The 14,663-nt window shown below is 43.1% G+C and overlaps 2 protein-coding genes across 6 annotated transcripts in view; one reads left to right on the top strand and one right to left on the bottom strand.

Moving 5' to 3' along the window:
• The window catches only part of TRAPPC11 (trafficking protein particle complex subunit 11), a 35,874-nt gene extending 29,765 nt beyond the window's left edge, over window positions 1–6,109 (bottom strand). For all 4 annotated transcript variants that reach the window (XR_012633615.1, XR_012633616.1, XM_074905805.1 and 1 more), the window contains exons 1-4: window positions 5,655–6,109; window positions 4,481–4,650; window positions 4,329–4,399; window positions 3,372–3,486 (exon numbers count right to left, since the gene is read on the bottom strand). Coding sequence is in view for 2 of the 4 variants with exons in the window: in XM_074905805.1 (XP_074761906.1) it covers window positions 3,372–3,486; window positions 4,329–4,399; window positions 4,481–4,650; window positions 5,655–5,858 (560 nt within the window). In the remaining 2 variants the exon portion in view is untranslated. The remainder of the gene's footprint in view (window positions 1–3,371; window positions 3,487–4,328; window positions 4,400–4,480; window positions 4,651–5,654) is intronic.
• Window positions 6,110–6,388: 279 nt separating this feature from the next.
• Window positions 6,389–13,974, top strand: RWDD4 (RWD domain containing 4). Of its 2 annotated transcripts, XM_074904102.1 has the most exons (8): window positions 6,389–6,525; window positions 6,888–6,968; window positions 9,401–9,510; window positions 9,621–9,765; window positions 10,540–10,654; window positions 11,629–11,678; window positions 11,844–11,846; window positions 12,978–13,974. In XM_074904102.1, exons 1-8 carry the CDS (start codon window positions 6,502–6,504, stop codon window positions 13,008–13,010), a joined length of 561 nt encoding a protein of 186 aa, XP_074760203.1. In that variant the 5' UTR covers window positions 6,389–6,501; the 3' UTR covers window positions 13,011–13,974. The 2 variants fall into 2 exon arrangements, with proteins under 2 accessions (XP_074760203.1, XP_074760202.1); XM_074904101.1 differs by having other exon boundaries at window positions 11,844–13,974.
• Window positions 13,975–14,663: the final 689 nt, after the last annotated feature.

Here is a 14,663-nt window from a genome sequence, read left to right as displayed (position 1 = left end):
TGCGACAGAGGATAGTGACAAAAACAATGGGGCAGACCAATGGGCAGAAATTGCTAACAATGAGTTCAGTCACAAAAAAAAGACAAGATAAATTAAATCTACCTATCATACTTATTTTATATTGTGGCTGTATAAGAAAAGGCAATCCAGTCCAAGGCATAAAAAAAACCCCAATATTCTTTTTCACTACTATGAAATCTCAATTAAAAATGTTAAAAGAAAGATTTGATACCAGGAATTCTAACATGATTATATGCTCAAACATTTATTTATTAATTTTTAAATGTGCATGAAGAGCTATTAATCCCTAATGATATAGCCTTATCTTCAAACTTGGAGACAGTTGCAAATTTCATATCAAAATACAACTACAAGCAGTTTGCAAAGGCTTACACTAGTTAACATGCAGTAAAGATTCCCTCTTTAGCAGTAACGAATACTTGGGAAAACAGCTACAACTTCCTCTCAGGTAGTTGTAGAGAGCAGCGAGATCTCCCCTCAGACTCCTTCTCGCCAAACTACACAACGCCAGTTCCCTCAGCTACTCCTCATAAGACTCGTGCTCTAGACCCTTCACCAGCCTCGTTGCTCTTTGGACACACTCCAGCACCTCAGTGTCTTCCCTGTAGTGAGGGGCCCAAAACCAAATACAGTACTTGAGGTCAGCCTCACCCAGCACTGAGTACAGGCGAACCATCACTTCCCTAGTCCTGCTGGCCACGCTGTTGCTGACACAAGCCAGGATGTGGCTTTCTTGGCCCCCTGGGCACACTGCTGGCTCCTGTTCATCGGGCTGTCAGTCAGCACCCCAGGTCCCTCTCTGACTGGCCGCTCTCCAGCCACTCCTCCCCAAGCCTGTAGCGCTGCTGGGGGTTGTTGTGGCCCAAGGGCAGCCCCCAGCATTTGCCCTCAGTGAAACTCCTCCAGTTGGGCTCAGCCCATGGCTCCAGCCTGTCCAGGTCTCTCTGCAGAGCCTCCCTGCCCTCGAGCAGATCAACACTCCCACCCAGCTGGGTGTCACCTGCAAACTGACTGAGGGGGCACTCGATCCCCTCATCTAGATCATCGATAAATACACTAAAGAGAACTGGCCCTAGTACTGAGCCCTGGCAGCCACTTGTGACCAGCTGTCAACTGGATTTAACTCCATCCACAACTCTTCGGGCTCAGCCATATAGCCAGTTTTCTTACCCAGCAAAGAGTACACCTGTCAAGGCCATGAGCAGCCAGATTCTCCAGGAGAATGCTGTGTGAAGTGGTGGCAAAGGCTTTACTAAAGTCTAGGCAGACAACATCCACAGCCTTTCCCTCATCCACTAAGTGGGTCACCTTGTCACAGAACGAGACGAGGTTAGCCAAGCAGGACCTGCCTTTCATAAACCTGTGCTGACTGGACCCGATCCCCTGGTTGTCCTGTACATGCCATGTGATGGCACTCAGGATGATCTGCTCTATAACCTTCCCCAGCACTGATGTCAGGCTGACAGGCCTGTAGTTCCCCAGATCCTCCTTCTAGCCTTTCTTGTCGATGGGCATCACATTTGCTAATTTCCAGTCATTTGGGACCTCCCCAGTTAGCCAGGAAGGCTGATAAATGATGAAAAGTGGCTTGGCGAGCACTTCTGCCAGCTCCCTCAGTACCTTTGGGTGGATCCCATCCAGCCCCATAAATGTGTGTGTCTAAGTGATGGAGCAGGTCACTGTTTCCCCTTGGATTACGGGGGCTTCATTCTGCTCCTCATTCCTATCTTTCAGCTCAGGGTCTGAGTACCCAGAAAACAAGTGGTCCTAGTATTAAAGACCAAGGAAAAGAGGGCATTAAGTACCTCAGCCTTTTCCTTATCCTTTGTCACTATCTTTCCCCTTGAATCCAATGAAGGATGGAGATTCTCTTTAGCCCTCCTTCTGTTGCTAACATATTTATAGAAACATCTTTAATTGTCTATTACAGCAGCAGCCAGATTAAGTTCTAGCTGGGCTTTGGCCCTTCTAATTTTCTCCCTGCATAACCTCACAACATCCTGTAGTCTTGAGTTGCCTGATCCTTCTCCAAAGGTCATAAACTCTCCTTTTTTTCCTGAGTTCCAGCCAAAGCATTCTGTTCAGCCAGGCCAGTCTTCTCCACCAGCTCATCTTCTGGCACATAGGGAAAGCCTGCTCCTGTGCATTTAAGATTTCCTTCTTGAAGAATGTGCAGCCTTCCTGGACTCCTTTGCCCTTCAGGACTGCCTCCCAAGGGACATGGTCAATAAGTCTCCTAAACAGACCCCAGTCTGCTCTCCAGAAGTCCAAGGTAGCAGTCCTGCTGAGCCCCCTCCTTACCTCTCCAATAATCAAAGCCCACCATTTAATGATAAATATGCCCAGGACTGCCTCCAACCATCACGTCACCCACAAGTCCTTCTCTGTTCACAAACAACAGGTCCAGTGGGGTGCCTTCCCTAGCTGGCTCACTCACCAGCTGTGTCACAAAGTTATCTTACACACGCTCCAGGAACTTCCTAAACTGTTTCCTCTCTGCTGCATTGTATTTCCAGCAGACATCTGGTAAGTTGAAGTCCCCCACATGAACAAGGGCTACTGATCGTGCGATTTCTCCCAGCTGCCTATAGAATATTTCATCTGCCTCTTCATCCTGGTTGGGTGGTCTATAACACTCCCAGCCATGATATCTGCCTTGTTTGCCTTCCCCCAGATACTTACCCATTAAACATTCAACCTGATCATCACCATCATCAAGCTCTAGACAACCAGCACACCCCCTAACATAAAGGGCTACTCCACCTTCCTTGCCTATTCCTTCTGAAGATTTTATAGCCATCCATTACAGCACTCCAGTTGTGCAAGTCATTTGATCATCTTCTGTGATGGCAACTATGCCATAGTTTTTTCCTGCTGCACAATGGCTTCCAGCTCCTCCTGTTTGTTGCCCATGCTGAATGCATTGGCACAGATGCAGTTCAGCTGGGCTACTGATCCCGTCACCTTTTTTAGTCAAGAAGCCCCACTTCCATGGTTTCTAACACATCAACAACCCTTATGTCTGCTACGGCATGGATCTTCATCCCCTACCTCCACTGAGATGGCAGACCGAAGGACCTACCTAGCACACCATCCGTCAAACACTGGCGTGCTACTCCCAGGCCTATCTCTATTGAGCCTGATTTCTCATCCCTTTCCCCTTTCAAGTCTAGTTTAAAGCTCTTTCAATGAGCCCTGCTAACTCTTGTGCAAGGATCCTTTTCCCCTTGGAGACAGGTGGACCCCATCTGTTGCCAGCAGGCCTGGTATCAAGAACCAACCCATGATCAGCAAACAGAGCAAAACATCAATTAGCAAACAGAGCAAAACAGTGTTTTACAGTCACTTACCTTATAATATAACCAACAAGATGATCAGTGTGTGGAAGTACAAAGAGGGATTTTCCAGAAAGGTCACAAGCGCAACATAAAGCTGCTGCCCTCTCTGATGCAATAACATCTTCCCCTAGTGAAGTCAAGGAAAGCACAAGTAAGCAGTATGCGGTGCTACAATGTCTAACTAGTTCTAAAAGCTTGACCAGTACAGGTATGGACAAATCTAATACATATAAAACTAAGACTACATTCATTCTTCTTTCATAGTACAACATGCTTCATCCAGCAGAACACATTGCAGAAAATTTCTAGGAGTGGCTTAGCTATCAATAACCTACAAGTACATTTATCTCTCTCAAAAATTAAATATCCCCTGTCTTGAGAAATATAATAGCATCTAGAAAAGACAAACTTAAAAAGCAGGTAGAAAAAAAAAACAAGAAAACCCCAAAAAGTGGTTTGCCAGACACTAGAGAGCATGTAGCTACAGCTGAAGCAGCAGCTCTACAGAAACATAAGGTTAATACTGTGTTAAAACAGTTCACATCTCCAGTTGATTCCAAAATTTTATTGACTAAAACTAAGCTAAACTCAACAGCTTCCACAGGTACCAAATATCCTTCCTCAACATTCTCATTGCTTTTACAGCTTTTCTTATCTCAAACAAGGTTTAAAATGCAACTTGCTTACAAGGAGGCATGTCACATGTATTAGACTAGCAAACCCTTTTTAGTACTTATCAAAAGATGGACTTGGACTTAAGGGGGAGAAGGATAAAAGTATCAAATGTTTAGAGTCAACTGCCCTGAGCGCTCTTTCCATCTGTACACCTTCCTGGAGCCACAATGCATTTAATGTATGTAGATGACATTAGATTAAAAACCGCAGATAATGGGACAAATGTCAGTCAGCTCAGTCCATCAGACTTTCTGAAAAATGGTATCACCACAACTGTGCACAGTTTTCTAGTACCTGGAGGTAATGGTGTTTTTTTCTGAATCAAAACCACAGCAACTTTCGTACTTCTTCCCTGCAAACTTTGCCTAAAATAAAAACAACACAGCATAGCATCAAGGTTTACCATTAGCTTGTAAGACATTACAAACCAAGTGAAAAAACTCTACCTGACAATTTCAACTCGAGTAGCACATTCCGACTGTTTCTCTTTCCATTGTGGCTCATCCCAGTCTAGTTCATAGAACACCACCACAAGTGCTGGAACCAAATTCAGGTGTTTGTTCATCCAACCAGTCTTCAGGATTCCTTTTGGAATATACCACTCATAGGATGTCCTCTGAAAATATTGAGGTTATTAAAGCAAGCTACCAAATCCAGTTACAGGCATCTATAGCAGGAGAAAGCGAATTGCCTCTACATTCTTGTCACTTGAGAATGTTTCCATCTTTCCTTTAACGTTCTTCCCCTCAAGCCTTTGCTTCCTATTGAGTAAGACATACCCCTCCTTACCTAGCATCCAGGGCCTAATGTCTGAGATAGCATCAACAAAGAACATATTCCAACTGTTTCTCCAAAGAATAACTGGAGAAAAGGGTCAAGTTCAGAAGCATGCTTCACACACTTTCATGAAATATTAGGCTCAGTTTAAAAGGGGACTCCCAAACAGAGCCAGGACAAAACCAGTTTGGATTCTTGTTCTTTGCCAGTATCACAGAATAATGTAGTTTTCAAAGAGTTAAACCCACTGACATTGCTTTTTAACTGCCACTGCAAAGCAGAAAGCAGAGCAGAACTATTTCTTCTGCTGCATTTCATTTAAAGGCTTTATGCTTTTTCAGAATACATTAATTTCACGTATATAGTTTCTCCAGAGTTAAACTTTGAGTTTCATTAAAGCTCAAATTTTACAAGCATACCTTAACGCTGAGTGAACAGCAAATACTTTAAAAAGTAAATCATATTGGCTTTCTCTGCTTCTGGCTTATGCGCTAAGGCACCCTGTTTTCCTGTGCATCCCTAACACCCCAGCACGACGCCCTTGGCTTCCCCTTAGTCCTGACATTTTTTTCTCAGATTGCCAGCTCCCACGCTTCCCGTCCAACAGCGGGGGAAGAGACAGAAGGCTAGCTGAGCGTTAAGCAGTGCCAGTGCTGCTCAGCCGCCTGCGAGCCAGGCAGATCAGCCCAGCCCCTCGCTACGGCCCTTTCCCTCAGGAGACACCAGCTCCCACATCCCCCCCGGGCCTGCCGCGGGCTTTCGCTGCGCGGGCAGAAGCTTGAACTCCGTGAGGGGCCGGGCCCGCCAGGACGGGGAGCAGCCGGGACACACGCCGCTCGCTACCTTCGTCCTGCACTTAGGGTACTCGTGGTCGCCGGGAAGCACTTTGAAGGAGATGGGGACGCGGTCGGCTCTCCGGTTGGCGCAGAAGGCGTCCCACACGGCCCGGTGCACGGCGTTGTACACCACGTCCAAGCCGGTGAGGGTGACAAACGCCATGGGCCGGCAGCACAGCTCCACCGGGAAGTCCCACTGCGTCGGGGTCATCCTGCGCCCGTGCAGGCGGCCTGCGAGGCGGCAGGAGGACGGCTCTCAGCGCGGCGCCTCTGCGGCCCAGGCCGGCCGCTCCTCCCCGGCCCGGCCCGCCCCGGCTGCAGGAGCTCCGCACGGCTCCGCCGGGCGCTGACACGGCGCCGGGCCCGTCCCTCCGCGGGGCGCCGCTCAGTGCCGCGGGCTGGAGCTGGGCGCCGGGCAGCGGCAGCCGGGAGCGGTCGCGGGAGACGTCGCGGGCAGGAAGAGGGAGGGCCGCCGCCTCAGGAAGCGAGCGACGGGCATCAGAAGGACAGCAGAAACGACCAATCGGCGCCTCCGCTCCACCGCCGGGCCAGTCAGGGAGCGCCCGGGAGATACGTCACTGGAAAAGGAGCCAGTTAGCTAAAGAAGGAAGGGAGGCGAGACAGCGCATCCGGCCAGTGGGAAGACAGGGAGGCGGTGACGACGGGAAGAAGGGGCCAATAGCAGCGAGCGACCGGGTGACCCGTGCTTCCCTCGGGGGAGGTGTGGCCGTCGGGCGGGGCCGCTCCGGCCTGCCCGTGCGACACCAGCGGGGCCGCGCCGCGCCAGCGAGGCCCGCCCAGCCCCGGCGGCGGTGAGGGGGGACGGGGGGATCCCCGCGGCGCGCGCGCGCGCCATGGCGGCCAACGAGGACCAGGAGGTGAGCCCCGGGCCCTGCCCGCGCGGAGCGGGCCGGCCGTGAGGCGCCGCTGCCTGGGGGAGAGCCGGCCCAGGAGACTCCCGCAGCGCGGCCGGCGCCGGGGCCGGGAGGAAGCCTCCCTGTAGGGAGAGGGGCCCGGGGGGGAGGCGACCCGGGTGGCGGGGAGCGTGAGGGAAGAGCCGGCCGCTCCAGCGGGCGAGGAGGTGCGGAAGAGGGAGCCGGGCGGCGGCGGGGCTGGGGAGGCCGGGGGGAGGGCGCGATCGCGGCGGAGCCGTGCACAGCTTCGCAAACCGACCGCGGTTGGGTGCGAGCTTCGTGTTCGGGCTGAAATCGGTAACCCCCTTCTGTGCTCCTTGCTGCAGATGGAGCTGGAAGCGCTGCGCTCTATCTACGAGGGGGATCTGTGCTTCAGGGAGCTTAGCCCGGTTTCCTTCCAGTACAGGGTAAGGCGAGGTGAAGGTCTGCGAGTCGCTGCAGCTCAGGCTTCGCCTTGAAATTCTGTCGTGTAGTTGACGGACTGTGGTTTTTCTAAAACAAGTGGGTATACAGTGTGCATTAAAGGCTAGAGCCGTAGGCCATTCTTTCAGGATCTTTGGTACGATGATGCTTGATAGCACATGCTTCATGTTTAGGAACTTGCTCCCAGTGCGGGTTTATTAACCCTTAGCTAGGCGTCCTGCTTACACGTCTGTGTACTGCATAGCTAGAACTGTCAAACTGGCTGAACGAGTCAGCCTGCTGCCAAGTACTTAAACTAGCTGGTCAGAAATGTCACTTACAGAGACATTTGTATTTAAAACTTTGAACCTTCCTTATCGCTCAGTTACAAGGTTTTAGTCTCTTGTTCAGAGGCAGTTGACACGCCTTGTCTACCTGCTAAAGAGAAAATCCACAAAATGCTTTGGGTGTGTGCACTAGTACAGTCTGCTCAGGAGACATATGAGGAGTGCTGAGCTACACAGTTAGATTCTGGCATTAAATTCTTGCCAGCTTTCTTAAATGTGAAAACCTGGAAGTTCTTCTGAGCACGGCCTGAGGCAGATCTTTGGGTCTTTGGATTTTATTGATGAAAACTTAGGCACTCATGGGACAAAAGGGAGACTTCTGAAACTGTGGTATGCTTGTAGTGGGGAGGAGGCATCTAAAATCACCTTGTTGTGACTTTTAAAATAACTTCAGAATAACATAAGTAATTGTAATGAGATATAGGTCAGTTTAATTAATAGCACTTGAATCCCATCCATGTGAGTGCAGCTTTCCTCTACTGATAGGACCATTCTTAGAAAATTTAATTTCCTCAGAAGAGTAAATGTGACACGCGTACAGGTCTACAGTGTATCATTCTACATTTTACTGGCTTTGGTCATTGCTGATTTTCATTAGATGAAAAATAATTGTCAGAAGTTAGGAGAACTCAATTTAAATACTGTAAAACTTAGTGTAAGACAAAGGCAATAAAACATCTTTCCCATGAAGAAGAATTTGTATTATGAGAAGGCATAATGCAAGTAAGAACATGAGAAAGTAGAATTTGTATGCCATTTTTCTGAACCTCATGTCTCCCATACACAGTACAGCTGGTTTGCGATTAGTGTGCTATGAAATTGAGATTGAAGAAAGATTTTTCAAAAGTTGAGAAAATGTAGCACCATCGTTTAAAGTAAGGCTACACATCTTTTAGGTTTCACCGACAAGGAGAAGGAGCATGGTCATGCAGTTTTCTGTCTGGATTTGCTCAGTGCACAGTTGACAGGATTTTCCTGAGAGAGAACTCTGTAAACCTTACCACCACTTCTTGGTAGCAATGGGAAGTGGACTGCAACACTGTAGATGACATCTTGAAAAATATTGCAGATTCTTAATTTAAAATCTTACTTATTTCACCTCTGAAACAGATGCTTCTGAGTGTCAGTTAGTCCACTCTGCTGAAACAGACACTGTAAATAAAAAAGGACCAACTTTTTTTTAAGTACAGTAGCCTTACCTTGATTAGGACTTGGGGCTACACTTAATTCCACGCCATTTGATGAAACCAGATTTTGACTATTCTTAATGAGGGAAATAAGGGAGAATTTTTGAGTGATTTCAGAATACGGATTTAAGCAACTTTGTCACGTTCATTTTCAAAATCCTTGTGTGAAAGTTCTTTCTCTTTGTATAGTATGCCTTTGGTGGCACCTGTAGTAGTTTTAAATTAAAAAAATAATAATTTCTGTTTTATTTAACATGATTGTAAGGATTGTGTACGTAATTTGAGTTCACTAAATCGGTTTGTTGTGCATGATTACTTATATTAAAGCATGCTTTTTTAAATGCTATGATTTTTTAATCCAGTGTCATTCTACTGACTTCCTAACTTTTTCTACTCATTCTTTCTTACAGTGAAATATCTGTAGGGCTGGGACATAAATATTGAAATTCTTATCTATTATTTTTGCTGTCTTAGGTCACTAGTTTATCTTCATGTTTGTTTCAACACTGGTTTGTGGCTTGCTTTCATGTTGTTCTGAGCTTGGATGTGGGGACAGGGGTTAAAAAGAAGGCTTTTTCAGTTCTCATATATGATTGTGTAATGTTTGGCTTGCACATTCTACAAGCAGTAGCCTTGAAAACCAAGCAATTAAAAAAAAAAAGCTTTGAATGTTTCTGCTGTTTTTTCTAGGATAAAAACTGCAGGGTAGAGGTTAATATTGATGCCAGAAATGTTGTACATTTTCTAGATAACAGCTTTATTTTCTGACAACTTTATGAAAATAGTTGTTATCTTATGGAGTTTGGATAGTCTTAAAGAAGGGAAGGACTTTCATATTGTCATTATAAACCGTGATAAGTGACTGGAAACGGTTGATTTATACAGGTTTTTCTTTCCCTTCAGATAGGCGAAAGTGGAGATCCTAAAGCCTTTCTAATAGAAGTTTCTTGGCCAGAAACATATCCACAAACAGCACCAGTCATATCGATGGATGCTTTTTTCAACAACACAATGTAAGTATTTATGACATCTTCTCTCCCTAGCCTTGTATGTGGGAGCTCTTTAGTTGACAAGCTTTTCTTCATCTGTCTAGATCACAGTTGCGTTTTATGATTTCTTTTAGATCTTCAGCTATTAAACAAAGTATATTGGATAAGTTAATGGTAGAAGTTGAAGCAAATCTTGGAACTGCTATGACATACACACTTTTTGAATATGCCAAAGATAATAAAGAGGTGTTCATGGAAAATCAGCCGGTTAACACTGTGGTAAGTAGATAATTCAGATTTTAATATCTGGCTTTTAAAATTTAATAAAATGGTCATTACAGCTCTAAATACTTCATAGCTCTGCCTTTGAGTTTTTAATCAATATATTGGATATACACATTAGTGGCTAAACAGTGACACACAGTGTATGGTGCCACAATCATCTGTCATCATAGTTGTTATATTTAACTGTTATTTTGGTGTTACACCAAAATGTTTGTGAGCTGCAGCTCTGTCCCACAGTGTAACATAAAAATGGAGTCTTGGAGCAGAAGCAAAACTAAAGAGAGCTGACTAAAGGCATCTGCTGGGGTGGGAGGGTAGCAAATTACTGCAACCTTCCTGGGATGCAGTGGTTTGCGTCAGTGCCCCTTTAGGGTCTCAAATGAGTCAGGCTGGGTCTATTTGTGGCTTCTGTGTTGTCTAAGTGCATTATTGGCCATTGTAGTGCTGCAGATTTGCTTTGAGGAAGAAGGAATGCTTTCCATGCTTGGGAAGTCTGAATCCCTTCAAACTAAATCACACTCCATGACTAAATTTAGAAAGTGTAAGAGGTGCCCTTTGCAACTCTGAAAAGGAATAATTCCCATCCCCAACACATGTCTTTTAAAATGACAGTCGTGATTATATGTTGATTAAAAGCTACAGACTGCTGACAGCATTGCTTCTTTTTGAGAGTCAAGATATTTCAGTAGGTCAGGTTTGGTAATCACACACAGAGGTATCTGTTCAACTGATATGCAAAATATTAACAACCATTTTTATCCTTCTCAGACTTCAGTAAGCAATAGTATTACAATTGGAACTCCCGATGTGCCAGCAAGTAAGAAAAAAGATAAAAAGGAGCAGTTATCCAAAACCCAGAAACGAAAACTAGCCGATAAAACAGGTTTGCTCACTATAATATTGTTTTGTTTCAGCAGTATGAGAATCCAGATTTTATCGCAGTGACATCTTGTGAGAGTCAGAATCAGTAGTCATTTGTTTCTATTAACTGCCAAGTCTGTGGTCTCCGTTTTGCTTGTTTTAGATGAATTAATCTTGCCCAAGATGTTAATTCTGGTCAAAGTAACTTCCTATAGAGCAGGGATTTCAAGATGTCATTGGTTTTGTTTTATTTTTTTATTTCAATTTGTGACAAAAGTGCAATTTTCAAAAAATGCTTGTGGGAGGAGAGCATTTGGGACTTCTACAAATTCACTTTCAACAAAAGACATAGTTTCTTGTTGGGTCCTCGTGAATAATTCACATTATTAAAAATGTAATTTCTAAATGAAAGTATTTGGTTTGGAACCCACAATAAAACATTTAGTTTAGTTTGTATCTTCGAAATACAGTGCTTCTGTAGATACTTTATGCTTTCAATGAAATGGTAGGTTTTAGATTGAAAAGTGTTCAATATTTCAGCTAATCCTGCTGAGGACTTTTATCTGTTCAACCTTAATCTTTTATAATGATCTGGGTAATACTGGCCTATTGCAGCAGTATGTTGCACCCTGTGATAGGAATTTCTACATTTAATTTACCTAACCTAATGTATAATTGGCAGATTAAATGTTGACAGCATCAAGGAAAAGCTGCATAAAATTTTGTTCTTTGACAGAACGTCATTGCTGATCAGCTCAACGCATGTTGGAGTTGCCTTCTAAATTAAAAGTCAGATGGACTGAGGTGGTTTTATTTAACCAGAATTACTTTAAAGAACAAGATGTGTTTAAGACATTAATATCTGGTTTTGTCCTCATGGCTTTGTAGTTGAGAAGTTAAGAGGTTTGGATCTTTAGAATTTTGCATGTTGATTTTAAAGAAAGCTAAAGATTCCCCTTGGCTTGTGTGTTAAAAATAAAATATTCTTTTCTGCAGATAACAAAGGGGAGCTTCCACGAGGCTGGAACTGGGTGGACGTAATTAAGGTAACATGACTGTATTACATGCAGTATTATGAAAATACTGCATATGTACATTAAAAATAATTAGTACTTATGGATGAAGAAAACTAATATGTGGGGTTTTTTTTTTTTTGCTTTTCTTGGTTTGGATTTGACTGTGGTGTCTGATTCATTTCTATATGCAACCAGCATGTAAGTATTTTCAAGTTACCTTTTTTTAACGTTAAAAAGATTTGCAGGAAATAGTAAGAATCGTTGCTCATTTTGGATTGTAATTTACCTATTTCTCAAATGCGTTAAAATGCTTAGTCCTGAATATTAGAGAAAGATTGATTCCTCTTTGAACTTTGTTGGGTTAGTATTTCTTTTTTCTTTATTGAGCAATTAAATTTTAATCTTATGATGAGAGAGCTGTGCTAGCCAAATGGACTGCAAATGTTCTGTCTTCACATGGCAACAAGATGTTAAATAAAGTTAGTGGTGCTGCCAGGTTCTGGAGGGCAGTGGATAAGTAAGCAGGAAAAGGGAGCTGTCCCAAGTGGGAGGACCTTGCTGTCTCCTACTAGCCTGAGCATTCTCTGTCACAACTCCTCTAGTGAATAATTCTTTTCTACTTGCTCCCTCAGCATTGATTTCTTCCACCCTCTTGTCTTTGCTGATTCAGTGGAAATCAGTGCAGCCATTTGACAGTTTTGAAAACAAACTATTTTGTGTTACGCAACTATAAGTAATTCTCAGCGTAAGACCTAACACTAGTTCCAGTTGTTAAATAAGAGCAAGTAAATGATGATGGTGGGTTTGGGCAGAGTTCTTCTGACTTAAAAGTGGCTATTTGTAGTGGATGTCTTGGATTCTAGATAGATTTCATGATAGATGCACTACATATAATAATTATAAACTTAGATTTTAAAAGTGAGAAACAGTAGGTTAATGTCTCTTTTTGCATTGCATAAATTTCTATATGGGAGTTCTCTCAGAGATATCTGGAGATACTTCTTCCATTACTTAATCTTTTTTATTTTGGAGAGCTGGTGACGGAGTCTTCAAGTTATTTAGAAACAGTACCCTGAGATTTTTCTGGGGGTTTGTGTTGGTGTTTTTTTTAAATCAACTTTCATGTTCAGGAAATAAGCTCATTTAGTGTTGAAGCTTAAGAAATAATTTTTTACGCTTTTCAGTCTCTTGGTACAGTAGCACAATCAGTCTGTATTATTAATTAAATATACATGTGTTCTATGTAAGATGGAGATAATGTTCTTGTTTTCTAATAAATTGAATGGCAGTCTAAACTTTGAATACTTTCTTTTTGTGTCTCTTTTATAGTTAAGCAAAACTGGTTCTAAAGATGATGAATAAAGGACTTTGGTACAAGGAAACTCCACCTTTTAATACAGTACAGTTTTGGGTCACCATCTTTCTCTTAATAACTTTCATATTTGTTGAAGTAAACATTTTCTAAAGCTCAATTTCCTAACTCACAAATCTAGTCACACAAGTTTATCTAGAGACTATGTGGTCTTCTCTGGAAAAAAACCAAAACAAAACAAACAAACTTGCCTTAAACGAAGGTTAGAATGTGACAAAGGATATAGAGAGCCAACGTGGTGAAGTGAATAGTGCTATATGCAGTGTTTTATTAATTTATATTTTACTCTGTAGTAAAATCCTGTTATAGTGAACCCAATGATATTGTAAACATTTCCTGATGTTCTTACTCCAACTGAAGAAAAAAGCACTATAACAGTGATTGGTCACTTGACAGCATAATTCATCACAATAAATTATTCCATGGAAACAAGACCTTTGTCATTTGTTTATCTAATATGAACGTAGAAGGAGAACATAAAAATTGTTACATTGCAATACTAGAGCTTGTGGTCCCATTTTCACTAGTTACTGGCTGAAATAGTAAATACTAGCAAAAGCAAGGCCAAATATTCTAGTCTGCTCAAAAATGAGTGGTTATAGCAGGAGTATGTCTTCTTTATTCTCTGCAATACCCATCTGTTAGTCTTTCTCCAGTGTGCATCTTTACAGAATGTCTGAGGAGAAGGAGAAGTGCTTTCTTGCACGTCTCAATGAGTGTTGGGATTTTGTAGCTCTTTTGTTGGAGAAATGGACATTCCTTGGAGGGGTTTGCTGACTGAGTGGTGGGACAGTGGAGGTCAGCACACTGTCAGATGTGTTGGGAGAACTTTTTTTTCCTAGAAAGAGAAGTCATCTTTACTATATGAACGGTTACTGAATACAAGATGCCTTAATGTCCTTTATTATTTTTGTTTGTTTTGAGATGAACTTTAATAAATGTCTATTTATCTGCTGTGTTATGTGTTTATTTTTTTTTTTTTAATTGTGTATTGCCTACACCACTTCTAGGGCCAAGTTTGAGCTTGCAAAGGGTTTTCAAAAGCAGAAGGCATTCTTAAAAATTGGTGGAAGAATTGTGTCTTCCCTCTTCTGGTATGTGTTTACATGTTCTTCAGGGTAGCTGTGTTTGTTTTTAACATGAGGACCGGTCATTCCACTGAGAGTTGGGAGAATATCCATTACGTTCAGTACACACAGCAAGTCCCGTGCACACGCTAGGTACAGCATTTGGTGAGAAGGACGTTAAGAGGCGCAGGCTGGATGCTCTGATCAGTGGTGTTAAGAGCCTTTGTAGCCAACAGAGGATAGTTTAGGTGACTGCCATATTAGGACTTCGATTGATGGAGTGGAAGTGTTTATGCTACTGTCTGTGTCAGGAGAGCCTATATGCAACATGCATTAATATAATTCTCTTAAATTATTTCTGTTTTACCGAAGGAGGATAAATAAATATATTGCAAAATTACTGCTTGTCTTCATATATATATTTTTATATATAAAGAGAAAAAGGTTACATGAAATCTTGTGACTGCAGATGAAGGAAAAAAATTGAATTTGTTCTGTGTTTTCACTCTTCAGAAGAGACTGCGATGAGATCTGAAAGAGAAATATGGTCTGTACTGCTGTTACTCAACAAGAGAC

The sequence above is a fragment of the Athene noctua genome, chromosome 4 (assembly GCF_965140245.1).
Source record: "Athene noctua chromosome 4, bAthNoc1.hap1.1, whole genome shotgun sequence".
NCBI lineage: Eukaryota > Metazoa > Chordata > Aves > Strigiformes > Strigidae > Athene > Athene noctua.
The sequence above is the reverse complement of the archived record's forward strand: the minus strand, read 5'-3'. Positions and strand labels throughout refer to the sequence as shown.